Source organism: Diabrotica undecimpunctata, chromosome 3 (genome assembly GCF_040954645.1).
Source record: "Diabrotica undecimpunctata isolate CICGRU chromosome 3, icDiaUnde3, whole genome shotgun sequence".
NCBI lineage: Eukaryota > Metazoa > Arthropoda > Insecta > Coleoptera > Chrysomelidae > Diabrotica > Diabrotica undecimpunctata.
The window spans coordinates 3,230,953-3,245,367 of record NC_092805.1 but is presented as its reverse complement, the minus strand read 5'-3'; the positions used below and the strand labels follow the sequence as shown (position 1 = coordinate 3,245,367).

The window sequence follows — 14,415 nt, the reverse complement described above, 5'->3', positions numbered from 1 at the left end:
CCCAGAATTTAACTTTGCTTTTACGTTGCAAGTAGATAAAATTAGCGAAATCTTTTTGAATCATTTTAGACCGTTGTTGGTCCTATCGCGCTACCACATCTCGACTTGTTAGCCGTCAAGTAAATGTCGCAAGATTAAGATAAAATTTCCTTTATCTCAAATAACACAAAACACACGTTGGGATCGCCCCTGCATTCACACAAAGTAAACAACTTTATAAAACTAAATTGTTTGTTTTAGAGACGTGCAGCTCCCATTTTGGCCAGAACCAGGTCATTTTCAAGAGTTTAGAGACCCATTATTTTCAGAAGGATACGACGTAGGTACAGGGGTAAAGGTGTATATCCAAATATGTAGGCATGTTAAAGTATTATATGAATGAATTTCGTCGTAGAGGTCAGTAACACTATGGATTCTCTTGGCAACATATATCTTGGAAACTTTGTTTTCAAAACTTCCACAAAATTTATTTACGATTTTTATCACTACAGCTGTTTCGGCTGATTGCCTTTCTCAAGTGATCTATTTTTGGCATTGGTTTACACTTTATAGTATCTATTGAAATAGGTTGAGGAGGGGAGAACTGTTTGTCTCAAGCTGGTCATTCAGAATTATATCTGTGTTTTTAAATTTGTTGATTTCCATACATTCTAACAAAGATAGCTTAAGGCCTTTATTTTGAATGTGGAGAATTTTAAATTCGTCATTAAAAGAATGATTATGATCTAGAAGGTGAAGTGTGTATGTAGAATCTGTTTTTCTATTATTGAAAGCCCTTTTATGTTCTGCTATTCGTTTATTAAAATTTCTACCTGTTTGACCAATGTAAGTTTTTGGGCAGTCGCCACATTTAAGTTTGTACACACCACTGTGTAAATGTTTTTTATGTTGGCTCTTGTTGTTTTTAATATATTTGCCTAGGTTGTTATTTGTTCTGAAAGCTGGTGTTATTCCTTTCTTTTTTATGTGTTTGGCTATTTTTGTTGATATTTTGCCTGTATATGTAATCGAGCAGAAGGTACTGGGTTTTTTCTCTGGTGGTGGAAATACTAAGTTCAGGGCTTTCTTGTGTAGTTTTTGATTTAACATTTTATTAATTGTTTGTTCGTTGTATCCATTGTTTACTGCTATTTGCTTAATGATATTTAATTCTGTCTCAAAATTGTATTTTGACATAGGAATTGCTGTTAATCTATGTAACATACTATGATAGGCTGCCAGATATTGTTACATAAAATGAATTTCCATCAAGTAACGGTCGAATCCATCAATTATATATCTTGGAGTTTATCGCAATTGTTATTCCATTTATTGTCTTTTAAATCTCTGCTTTCACATATTCACTAATATTTCTTTATCATGATTTCTTTGGTCTACTTTTTTTTCCTTCGTCTTTTGGAAATTTATAGATTCAAAGGGGTCGATTGGCTTCATGGGCATTTTTTACACTATGACCTGCAATATCCTTCGGAGTTTTTATTGCTAGTCTATTATCCAACCTTCTTCTTATTTTTACGTACCAATAGAGATGTTTTCCTCTCCGCTATTAGTAAGTTAGGTCTTTATATTTATTTTTTTACTGTTCGAATCAAAGTCAGTATACTTTCCACCAATATCGTAAATAACTGTCCAATTAGATATATAAATAAACAAATTCTATTCAGTTTGTTACAGACTGACAAAGACAAGTCCTGTACAGCTTTTCAGAGATAAATACAGCGCCGATGAAAACAATTTATAGAAATTTATAAAAATATTAAAAATCTACAGCTCAGAATTTTCAATATCAAGAAGATTTGTGGGTACCATTTTTTTGAATAAACACTTACTGCTGCGCAATATCATAGTGAGAGAAGCCACCATCATCATCTAGTCTCCAACGTCTACTGCTGAACATAGACACTAAGAGCTGTAATTTGGTATGCCTATAATAGCTTTAAATTGCCTATAATAGCTATTTCTCCATGCGCTTCATCAGGTCCTGGTGAATTCCCATCTTTAAGTAAAATTGGTGACATTTCTGGTTTATTTATTTGTGGCCGTTAATTTGTTGGATTTTTGCTGTTTTTTTTGTACTGTTTTTGCATTTAGAAGATATTTATATTAAACAAACAGTTGTTTTCACCACTAATTTTATATTGGTAAGTGCATTTTATTTTGCCATTAATTTACATACAAAGTTAACCTCATTCACACAGTTAAAGTTAAGGAATGGTTTTGTTGATGTTTCCGTAAAAGTGAAAGAAATGACAAAAAGAAAATATTTTGTTAAATTTTTTTAGATTATGCCTGGGAAAACCCTTACTTTGAAGTAAAAAAAAAGGAATGGGGGACCGTTGAAACCGTTGTCATCTATTCAAGAGGTACAAAAAGTACAATTAATATTATTTATTTGCCAACTTTATTACATAACAAAATTTTATAATTATAATGATATATATATATATATATAATTATAGGACCTTTTTATTTTTATGGTGTTATATTTATTATTATTTAAATAATATATTTTATTTGGGTTCTGTGTATATTTTTTGTCATTGATTGCGTTGGTATTTCTATTGATTCGTATATCTCCATCTTATTTTTATTTTGTTCGGTTTTTAAAATTTTGATGTTTTGGAAGTCAAATTAAGGCTTCTTCTCATTTTCATGTTTTGCGAGCGCAGTGACATTGTTCTTGTCATGTTTGTGAGAACGAATTCTGGATTGAAGCAGTTGACTGGTTTGCTCGATATAGACACCTCCACAGTTAATACATTGGTATCTCGTAAACCACATTTGAGTGTTGGAGTTTGCGTTTTTAGTTTAGTGCAATATTTATTTAAAAGGTTGTTGCCTTTTAAGGCACTGTTAGGTTATGTTTGGCTAAAAGATTTTTTAGTTGTTTGGATAAAGCTTTTATATATGGAAGAGTTGTATACGTAGTCTTGATACTGTTGGGTTTATTGGTATTTATATTGTTGTAAAATTTATTAAGTCTTGATTTGAAAATAGTTTCGATTAGATGTTCGGGATATGCATTATTTAGAATGGCATTTTTTGCTTTTTTATTGCAATTGGTCTGTATTCTGGATCTGTTAGTTTTATAGATTTATCAGCAAAACTTATAATTACAGACTTCTTATGGGAGAATGGATGATGAGATTTGTAGTTGAGATATCGTGAAGACCATGTTTCTTTTGTAAACCACATGGTTTTAACTGTGTTATGATGTAAGGTGATGTAAGGTGATATCCAGAAAATTTATTTTATTATTTTGTTAAGTATCTATAGAAAACTTCAGTTTTGGATTTAGTTTTAGTTTTATCTAAAATTTCATTCATTTTATTTGTTGAGATAGCACAGATACAATCATCGATATAGCGGTAGAAGAATGGTACATTAAAATCTAAGTGACTCATCTTCTAAGTCTTCCAGAACCAGTTGAACAATGACACTAGAAATAATTGCAACAATTGCACATCCATACATTTGTTGGTATATATAAAAAGTATGTTGAGTTTAATATTACTCTACAAATGATTGGAGTTCTTGCAATGGGATGTTAGTATACTCTTTTATGTCATTCCACTTCTTTTTAATGATGTCAGTGGCAAGTTTTATTGGGATGTTAGTGTATAGTGAAATGACATCTAAAGATATTAATTTATAGTTATTTGGTACGTGGATGTTTTTAATTTTAGAAATAAGGTCATTGGAATCTTTAATATAATAAGGATTTTTATTTGTGACATTAGAAATGTCAAACATTTCTTTTTTGTCAAAACAAAAAAAACAAAAACAAAAACAAAATCATGGAAAGAATTTGGAGAAGAACTTCAGGAAGAATATATAACAAATAATAGAAACTTTTGGACGACAATACGACACATAAGGCAGGGAAAACGAAAGGAAATAAACGCAGTAAGAGATACTTCAAACCAAATACAAATAAGCCCAGAACAAATAGCTAGGGTATGGAAAGAATATTATGAAAAAAAATTTGATACCGAAGTGATAAAGGAAGACAATATAATCAATGAAGGCGAAGAAAACACAGAGCCAGAGCAAATAAGTAGAGAAGAAGTAATAGAAGGATTATCAAATATAAAAATAGGCAAGGCAGGTGGAGATGATGAAATTGAACCGGAAATGGTAAAATACATGGGAGAAGAAGGAATAAACTGGCTATGGAAAATATATAAAGAGGCGTGGGAAAAATAAACAATCCCTAAAGACTGGCAGAACAATATCATCGTGCCAATATACAAAAAAGGAGAACATGTAAACTGCGACAACTATAGGGCAATATGTCTGTCATCGGTGTGCTTTAAAATATATACGAAAAGAATAGAGAAGAGACTGAGACAAGAAGTAGAAATGGTATTGGGAGAAGAACAAATGGCATTTAGACCGGGAAGACAGACAAATGACAACATATATATCATTAGAAACCTAATAGAAAGAAGCATAGATACGGGGAAAAACTAGTATTAGCATTCATAGACCTAAGAGCAGCATTTGATACGATAGAAAGACATATTATAGGGAAATGCTTGAGGAAAATTTACGTACCAAATGCATTGATAAAAATTATAGAAAGTACTTACAAAGAGGTAAAAGGAAGGGTACAAATAACAGGGGAAAGATCGGAAGAATTTAATTGGAAGGGAGGTATTAAACAAGGAGATAGTCTCAGCCCTTTGCTATTCATAATAGTAATGAACGAGTTGATAAGAAACACTAGAGTCAGGGGTCGTATTTTCGAATTCAATCGAATTTTTTCGTATACGGGTAAACTCGACTGAAAAATTTCGTGTACGAATCTGAATGTGTATTTTTGAACGTCCTTCGAAATGTTATACGTATACGAGAAGAATTTGCACCGGCAACACTGCACATTCGAACAAGTAAAACTCAAATAAAAAAAAAGAAGAATAATTGGCAGTTTTACTTAACATATTTTACGGTTTTGTCATCTAAAACAATTCGTTTCTTATAAATTAGCTCAAAGGAGTAAAAAAAAGGGCATGAAATATGGTAGTTCAGTGTCGGCCGAACAAAAAAAGAGCCATTTAATCCTATCAACTTCATTGTGAGGGGATTTGTTAATCTGTACAATTTTTGAAATTGTACATTAGAATAGTTCTCTAGAAGGTTAAGAAAGGGATGGCAAACTCTACCTCTCTGTTCCGCTAATATTTCCGCCTCTACAAGGGCATTAACTATATCTCTTTCTTTGAAAAATTATTTAAACCAGCTATTGAAAACAAAGTTCAATGTAAAAATATTGTATACAACAACGATTAAAAACGATCAGCAGAAATCTTATCTGACTTTCACGGGCCCAATGACAACTGAAATAACAATTACTTTAATCGTATACTAGCATCGATATTCGAATGGTTCAGACCCATTCGAGTCGCCGTATACGAAAAAATTCGTACACGCAGTGTTCGAAAATACACAAAATTGGATTTCGAGCGAATTTCTTCTAATTTTCTAATTTTCTAATTTTCTAATTTCTTCTAAATTGGATTCCGAGAATAAAATGCAGAAACTAATGGATATATGGGTAGAACAAATAGAAGAACTTAAAATGGAGATAAACGAGGAAAAAAGTAAGATAATGATAATCAGCGGCAAAGGAGATAAGGAAGATAATCAAATAAAGATAAAATGTAAAAACTCAGAATTGGAAATAGTAACAACTTACGAATACCTGGGAAGTATAATAACTAATGATGGAAAAATAGACTGGGAAATAACAAATAGAGCAAAGAAATCAAACAAGTTATATTATGCGTTAGCCCCAATAATGTAAAAAAGAGAACTTGCACGAGAAACAAGAATAAAAATATATAACACAATAGTGATACCGACTGTGCTCTATGCAAGTGAAAACTGGACAATTCTGGAAAAACATAAGAGCAGGATAAACGCAATGGAGATGAGACATCTAAGAAGGATAGTTGGAAAGACAAAATGGGATAGATTAAGCAACGAGACTATTAGGAGAATGGCCAACCAGGAACCGATAATGAACAAAATAGCAAAGAGACAAATGAACTGGTATGGGCATCTGATGAGGATGCAATCCAATAGAATAACAAGAAAAATTTATGAAGCAAAAAACATCGGAAAAAGAAAAAGAGGCAGACCAAGAAAAAAATGGATACAGCAAGTAGTAGAGGCGGGAAAACTTAAACAAAAATCACTCGAGGAATTGAAAATAATGGCAGGAAACAGAAAAGAATGGAAGAGGTGGGTAAATGGAAATTAAAATAGCTAGCCCAAATCCGACACCCTCATTAGGGTAAAAGGAAGGGGAGAAAGAAAGAAAGAATAAATTGTTCATTTATTTATTAATCACTAACGATATTTAAAGAATTTGTTAAGCTACTTCAAATGTAGCTGTAATTCTGCACCAAATTTTAAAGCAAAACATTAAAAATTCTGTTTATTTATTAACGTCAAATTTTATAATATAATCCGTGATCGGATCAGTAGCCACTTTCTGTCACTTGCTGTTGCGTGAAGTAAATCGCCGACTTATTTCGTATGCTTTAAATGGTGACGCGAGTTCGTTTTTGGCAGTGGTCAGGTAAAGTTCTTATCAGTGCGTGAACGAGTATTCATTAAGTGTTTGTTTATTTGTTTTTTGATTGTCATGATCGGGGATTCGGACGGAAGATATGAACCTCCTGATAGGGGAAAAAGTATAATTATAGATGAAGTGAATATGGAATTTAGCGGAAATGGAAAAAGCGACGAAATAGGTGGTATTCAAAAAATAATAAAACAAAAAAATAAATATAGTCCAACGGACCAAGGTCCATATTATGTATTTGTGCAAAGTAAAGAAGGAAACATAGGTAAGTTTCATAAAATTTCTACTGCTAGATTAATTTTAAACGCAGAACCGGAGATCAGGGATAACATTTTAAATATTTCTGTAACTGGTAGAAATAAAGTTAAAGTCGAATTAAATTCATTCGATAGTGCCAACAAATTAGTCGAGGCCAAAGTATTTCAGGAAAAAAATTACGAGGCTTATATACCCACTTTCTTTACATACAAAAAAGGTGTAATAAAAAGTATTGACAAGGATATCAAAGACGATGATTTATTAAACATAATTAAACCTAAATATGGAAATAATTTTAAAGTTTATGAAGTAAGGAGAATAAAACGAAAGGTAAATGGCGAGTTACTCCCTACAATGGCAGTTATTGTTACTTTTAAGGGGCAAATGATACCTAAACAGGTAGTAATAGAAAAAATTATTTACGATGTAGACATATATGTTCCACGAGTAATCCAATGCAGACAATGCATGAGGTACGGTCACGTTAGCGCACAATGTAGAGGTAAAGTTCGATGTGGAAAATGCGGCAATGAACATGAAACAAATTCTTGTAATTCGCAATTAACATCATGTATTTTATGCAAAGGAAATCATGAAGCAACGGATAGGAAAAATTGTGAAGAATTTCATCGTCAGAAACAAATTAAAACATATATGGCTACAGAAAATTTATCCTATAGTGAGGCTAATAAAAAATATGATAATAGTTACGCAACGGTGACAAAGAATGTAAATAAAAGCACTCATTACTCAGTACCAGTTAAACGCAGACGAAATTTAGAAAGTTATCCTAATTATCCCCGTTCAGGATATTCTGACGAGCATAAGGAGATTCTTTCATCTCCATCTACTAGTAGTCAACCGGTATATCAAAATTATAGAAATATCCCTAACTATTCCCAATCAACAATGAGCTCAAATTCAAATGAAAACTGTAAAATAAACTCTGTTTGTGATATGATTATAAGCACTTTTAAAAATGTATTAAAGAATAACTCAATAACTTTAGACAATATAAAAATGTTTGACGATTTTAAAAATAATTTAAGTCGTATTCTCGCAGATAATGAATAAGTTCAAAATTGTACAGTGGAACGCTAGGTCCATTGTACACAATAAAGGTCATTTTGAGAAATTTATTTTTGAAAATAATATTGATATAGCTATAATTAGTGAAACGTGGTTAAAAGAAAAAAATAATATTAATTTCAGTGGTTATAATATATTTCGGAGAGATAGAGATGATGGTTATGGAGGATTAGCTATTTTAACTAAAAAATACATTCAGTTCACAGGTCATCCAAATCATTATAAAATCAATCAGGTTATGAGTATATCAATAACAGTCAAATTAAAATCAAATAAAGTACTTAATATATATTCAGTGTATGCAAAACCAAATTTAAACGTATCAGAGAGTGAATGGAAAAAGTTTTTTAATAGTTTAAGTACACCATTTTTGGTGGCAGGAGACTTTAATTGTCACCATAATGCATGGGGTTGCGATCAGAATGATAGGGCTGGACTTAGTCTATTAACAGCAATAGAAGACTGTGAGTTATGTTTTTTAAATAATGGGGCCGAAACTATAATACCTAGATTATATACTAGAAATAAATCAGCTGTGGACATAACTATATGTTCCAGTGACATATCTTCCTGTTTTGATTGGAACGTAAAAAATGTATCTCTAGGTTCTGATCACTTTCCAATAATAATTGAAAGCGATGTTGATAATATAACAATAGTTAATGAGAGAACCCGATGGAACGTGAACAGAGCAGATTGGTCGTTATTTTCTTCGATTCTTGAAACTATTGACACCAAAGATATAAATACTGATGAAAATATTAATAACATATATAATACATTTATCAATAGAATTAATGATGCTTGTGAATTATCAATACCTAAGAAAAAAATGACGATCAATAGTAAGTTTAATAAAAAATGGTGGAACCCAGAATGTGCACAAGCTATAAAATTTCAGCAAGAAGCTTTTTTAGAATTTAAACGAAATAGTACATATGAAAATTACATAAAATATCAGAAAGCAGAGGCAATTAAGAAAAAAACAATATTAAAAAGTAAAAAAGCTTCTTGGCGAGAATTTTGTAATAAATTAAATAAAAATACTCCGGTCCAAGAAATTTGGAAAGAAATTAAAAAAATCAAAAATACTTATAATGTCCCAAAAAATCAAGTAAAGAAAGATAATTGGACTGAAGAATTTTTAAATAAGTTAGCTCCGCCCTGGGTTTCACCAAATTTAAATGTAAACCATCCTAAAAAAGTGAATAATAATAATTCAAACTATTTGTTATATGAATTTACTCTAAAAGAACTAGAATATAGTTTAAAGTGTCATAAAAATACTGCTCCTGGCTTAGACAATGTCCATTATATTATGCTGTATTACTTACCAAGGTGTCAGAAAATAAAATTGTTAAATATAATTAATTTAATATGGATGAAAGGTGAATTTCCAGATTCATGGAAGGATTATGTAATTATACCAATTTTAAAACCAAATAAAGATATAGACTCAGCGAATTCATATAGAGGAATTTCATTAGGATCGTGTATTTTAAAAACATTTGAACGGATGGTAAAGAGAAGACTTGAATTATGGTTAGAGAAAAATAACAAAATTAGTGATACACAATATGGGTTTCGTAAACTAAGATCGACATCAGAAAATATAGCTAACCTTATCCTAGACATTAATATATCCTTTTCTGAACGTAAATCCCTGGTATCTCTATTCATAGATGTAGAAGGTGTATATGATAATATCAAATTAAATATCCTCTATCAACAAATGGAGAAGATAGGACTACCCAGTGACTTCGGTAAAAGAATAATAAAGCTGTATTCAAATAGGAATCTACAACTTCAAATCAATAATGAACTATTGGATCCAAGAATTTCTAATGTTGGGTTACCGCAAGGAAGCATCCTTAGTCCTTTACTATATCTCATTTATACCTCAGACTTACACAAAAAAATGAATACAAGAGGAAATGTTCTACAGTTTGCTGATGATGTGTGTATATATGTACCTAAAGTTGAAATCGATCAAGGTATCAATATAATGAGTAAAATGTTTTCGACAATAGAAGAGTATTATTTTAATATAGGACTCAGTATCTCTACAAAGAAAACCCAAGCATGTATATTCTCCAAAAAACATAGATTACCACAATCTATAGTATTCAATAACGTTAATTTTGAGGTTCAATCATCCATTAACTATTTGGGTATGGTAATAGATAGGAAGTTATTGTGGAACGAACACATAGACCGCTTAATAACAAAAACAGAAAAAGGATTAAATGCAATAAGATCAGTGTGTCATACAAGTTGGGGAGCTGATCCAAATGTTACGCTTACCTTTTATAAAGCTTATATTCGTTCAATAATAGATTATGGGTCAATTTTTTATAGTCAAGCAGCGAAGACTCACCTGAAGAAATTAGATAGGCTAGTAAATAAAGTCTTAAGAATAAGTATAGGTGCACTTAAGAGTACACCCATTTCAAATTTAAATGTAGAATGCAATGAACCTCCACTAAATTTCAGAAGAGATTACTTAACGGAGAAGTTTTTATTAAAAATGTATGCAAAGAAAAGTCCGGTAGTCCAAAAATGCTTTGAGCTCAGTATTTACGATCTAGTCAAGGAATATTGGCAAAAAAAGCCTACAATTCCTATTATTGAATCGTACAAATACGTAAGGATACAACTTAGTAAGGACATTTCGACTTCAAGAGAATTACCATGTTTTAAAATAGAATTAGAAGACTTGGACAGCATAAAAGTAGGATATCTTAGAGACTACTCAGAATTTCCACAATATATCCGGAATAGCATGTTCCAAGCTGACATAAAGTCTATGTTCCCTAATTATTCATATATTTTTTCGGATGCATCTAAATCAGATTTAAAGGTTACATCTGCCTTTTACGATCCAGATCGAAGATTTAGTACAGTAGTAGATCTAAATATTAAAACCTCGATATATACCGCTGAATTAATAGCAATATTAGAAGCACTTAAATATATTAGTAATTTCTCAAGAACAAAATCTAATTACGTTATATTCTCTGATAGTAAAAGTTCAATACAAAAAATTGAAAATATTTCTAAATATAACAATATTGGATTTAACTATGTGTTATATGAAATTATAAACCTGGTGGGTACAATAAAATTAAGAGGATCTAATGTAATATTTTGTTGGATAAAAGCTCATTGTGGAATATTAAATAATGAAATAGTAGATAAAATTGCTAAATGTAATGAACCATCTAAAGAATCAGAATATAAATGTGTAATTGAAGATCTAAATTCTCATCTAAGGAAAAAAATGTTAAATTCATGGCAAACAATGTACAATTTGTCCAACAAAGGATTATATTATAAAGATATAAAACCAAAAATACAGTCCTCAACGTGGTTCAAAAACTCAAATTTTAATAAAGATATGATTAGAATACTATGTAGAGTAAGATTTAACCATGCTCTGTCTCCGTTACATAAATTTAGAATTAATTTAGCCGAAACTCCATTTTGCGAATGTGGTGAAGAAGGCTCAATTGAGCATTTAGTTTTAAATTGCTCATTAAATACACGATGTATAAACCAATTTATAATAAAAATATACGAGTATATCAATAAGGAAAAAATTAGTATTCAAAGACCTTTTAATTTATCAGATTTAATAAAAACCAATAACTTGCATATATATGAAATAATTTTTCGCCACATACGTGAAATGAAATTGAATTTCTAAATGTATTATGGTAACAGTGTATATATTTCAAACATAAAAAGTTAGTTATATAAGTCCTTTGTTTTAACCCAGTTGTTAACCTTTCTATCCGTGGTCTAATTTTGTGTTGTGCAAATCGCCTTGATAGACCCCTAGGCGTATGTAATAAATCAGCAAAACCATATATTTTCCTTTCCCTTCCAGTAAAAAAAAAATATAAGAAAAAAAATAACAAAAAAAATAAAATAAAAAAAAAATAATAAAATAAAAAAAAATAAAAAAAAATACAAAAAAAAAATAAAAATAAAAAAAAAAAGAAATAAAAAAAAATATAATGATAATAACAAAAAAAAAAAAATTTAACATAGGTACGTACTTATATGTAAGTTAATAGAAGATAAGATTTATTGTTGTTACGGGTTCTCTCTATAACAATTGTTTAAAAAAAAAAAAATTTATTAATAACTCAAAACATAATAGGCTAATAGATTATGTCTCTAGTCATAAAATGAAACTACACACACACACAAATGGTGACGCACGGGTAAAGAACCATGGACTCAACTGTATTTGCACATTTATTTGACATAATGGAGAGAAGAGAATATTAAATTCATAAAGAAGAAATTCACACGTAATTAGATATAGGATCCTTAAGCTTGTTTGAAGAATCGAGAAAGACTTGAAAGACATAAGATTCATATGTAAATAGCAGGAAGGATTGAGAAAGAAGAAGAGGTAAAATTCGCATGTAAATGGTAGAAAGAAGGAAAAGGCATAAACAATTATACTGATAAAATCGTACTATAAGAAAATGTCAAAACATATCTGATATAGAACGTCAAAAAATGTAGAGATTGGGAAAATGGAACAAGAATCGCATTCCTGTATATTACAGGCAAATAACGATCAAATAAAATAACCGTGTTGAATAGAATAAATCATAAGAATCAAGTAATCTAATTAAAGAGATCACGTTCTTGTAGAATCAAAAACAATGTTTTTTTACAAATACAATGGTTTGATTACAAAATTTGACTTTAATTATAAATGTCAATAGTGATAATGACTTATTTTTAGTCACCAAGTTCCCCTCCTTTTCGATTTTTGCGCAACTCTGGCTCAGTGCCTGTGGATGTTTAAATTAAAAACGTCATTAAAAGTTGTCATAGACTTACCGAGATCAGGAATAGAGCTAGTGGGCTCCTCCAGCTTGATGTCGATCACCTTGATCTTAGGAGGCGGGGGTGGCGGTGGCGGCCGCATATGTCCAATTACTGGCGGCGACGACGACGAAGTAGAAGATGAAACGATCGCACCAGAAGGAATCCCGAACTCTTTGGGTTCAGTTTTAAACACTATCGTTGCCGTTTGCATATTGCACTAATCCCAATAAAAAATCACTACTAGCAGTTAAGTACGAACGGCATGCCAAAGGGCCAGTTGTTAATCACGCGCGCTTTTGGTTCCAAATTCGGAATGAAAGTGAAACCGAAATGCAGTTTGAGTATTAAAAGTGACGGAGAAGGAAAAAGGGGTTGCGCAAGCGCTCTGCATCCACACAGCCCCACGTCTGGCACATGCACCGAGGGGGTGAGTTTTGAATTTTCCGAATTGTCTCGTCGTCGGCGAAAGCGGGAGAAGCGAGCGAGACTGTACTGTACTGTGTATGTAAGCGTCGGACGATCGTCAACTGTTTAACGCTGGTTTGGTTTAGAGAGGAGCGCGATCGGACGGGGAGCGCGCTTGGCCTTGTCCTTGAAATAGGATTCTGAACCCAGAGAACTCTCCTTATCGATTTTGGGGTCGCGTCAACTTATACACACACAAACTACGCCTCGCGAGCGTTTCTTTATTATGCGTGGTTGTGCGTGTGTTTTGTTGATGAGATCTGGTTTTTTTTTCGATACATATTTCACCAGCGGCCGGAGGACGTCTTCTCTCCGCCAAGAAGTAGCGCGGTGCACTCTCGGCAGCGGCAGCCACAGCCTTGCTCTCACTTTTACTTCACTTGCACTTGGACGAATGATACTCCACATTAAGATCATTGTCATGGGCGTAACGACGCTCAGTATATTCGGCAAAAATGTTAATGTTTTAATTATTATTATTAGAGCTCGGGAAATATACTTAAAAAAAACCCTAAAATATGCACAAAAGTCAAAAACCAGTTGAAATATGCACTAAAATATGCTTTTATGCAAATAAAAAAAATTTCTAGAGAAAAACTGTGCCGTCTATCAAGTATGCACTTAATATGCATCTTTAATTAGATATTATTAACTATTCAAATTTCTTCACAAATATTTGCAGTTTTTTATTGAATGAGTTTTTTACTTCATAATTTTTATTACACTCAGCAAAAATAGCTACACTTTATTTGAAAATGTATGATAGTACAGTTTTTATGGCAGTAGATTATGATCTTTATACAAGGCAATTCAAAGAAGAAAGATTATAAATATCGGCACGTTCTTGTCTCAGTTTTGTACAAGAATTTATAAGAATAATATGACTACCTCGACAAACATCGAATCAAATACAATCTTAAGGGTTTAGGTAGAATTACTAGCTTCAGTGGCAGAAGACATTAATAGAGCCCAAGAAACAAATACAGAACATTAAACGAAAAGGAAAGAAGCTAAAAGAATCTGTAGGCAAAAAAAGAGAGAATATTTGGAAAGCAAATTAAAAACAATTAGCAAAAAAATAAAAAAATTTAAATCACACGCAAACAATTTTTTGTAGGAATAAACTGCTCCTTGGAAATACTGCAGAGAAATTAAAGAGA

General features: G+C 31.4%; 1 protein-coding gene across 1 annotated transcript in view; it reads right to left on the bottom strand.

Moving 5' to 3' along the window:
* Eip75B (Ecdysone-induced protein 75B) overlaps window positions 1–13,320 on the bottom strand; it is a 395,498-nt gene extending 382,178 nt beyond the window's left edge. Inside the window, exon 1 of the mRNA XM_072525091.1 lies at window positions 12,803–13,320. Coding sequence (XP_072381192.1) covers window positions 12,803–13,001 — 199 coding nt within the window. The 5' untranslated portion in view covers window positions 13,002–13,320. The remainder of the gene's footprint in view (window positions 1–12,802) is intronic.
* Window positions 13,321–14,415: the final 1,095 nt, after the last annotated feature.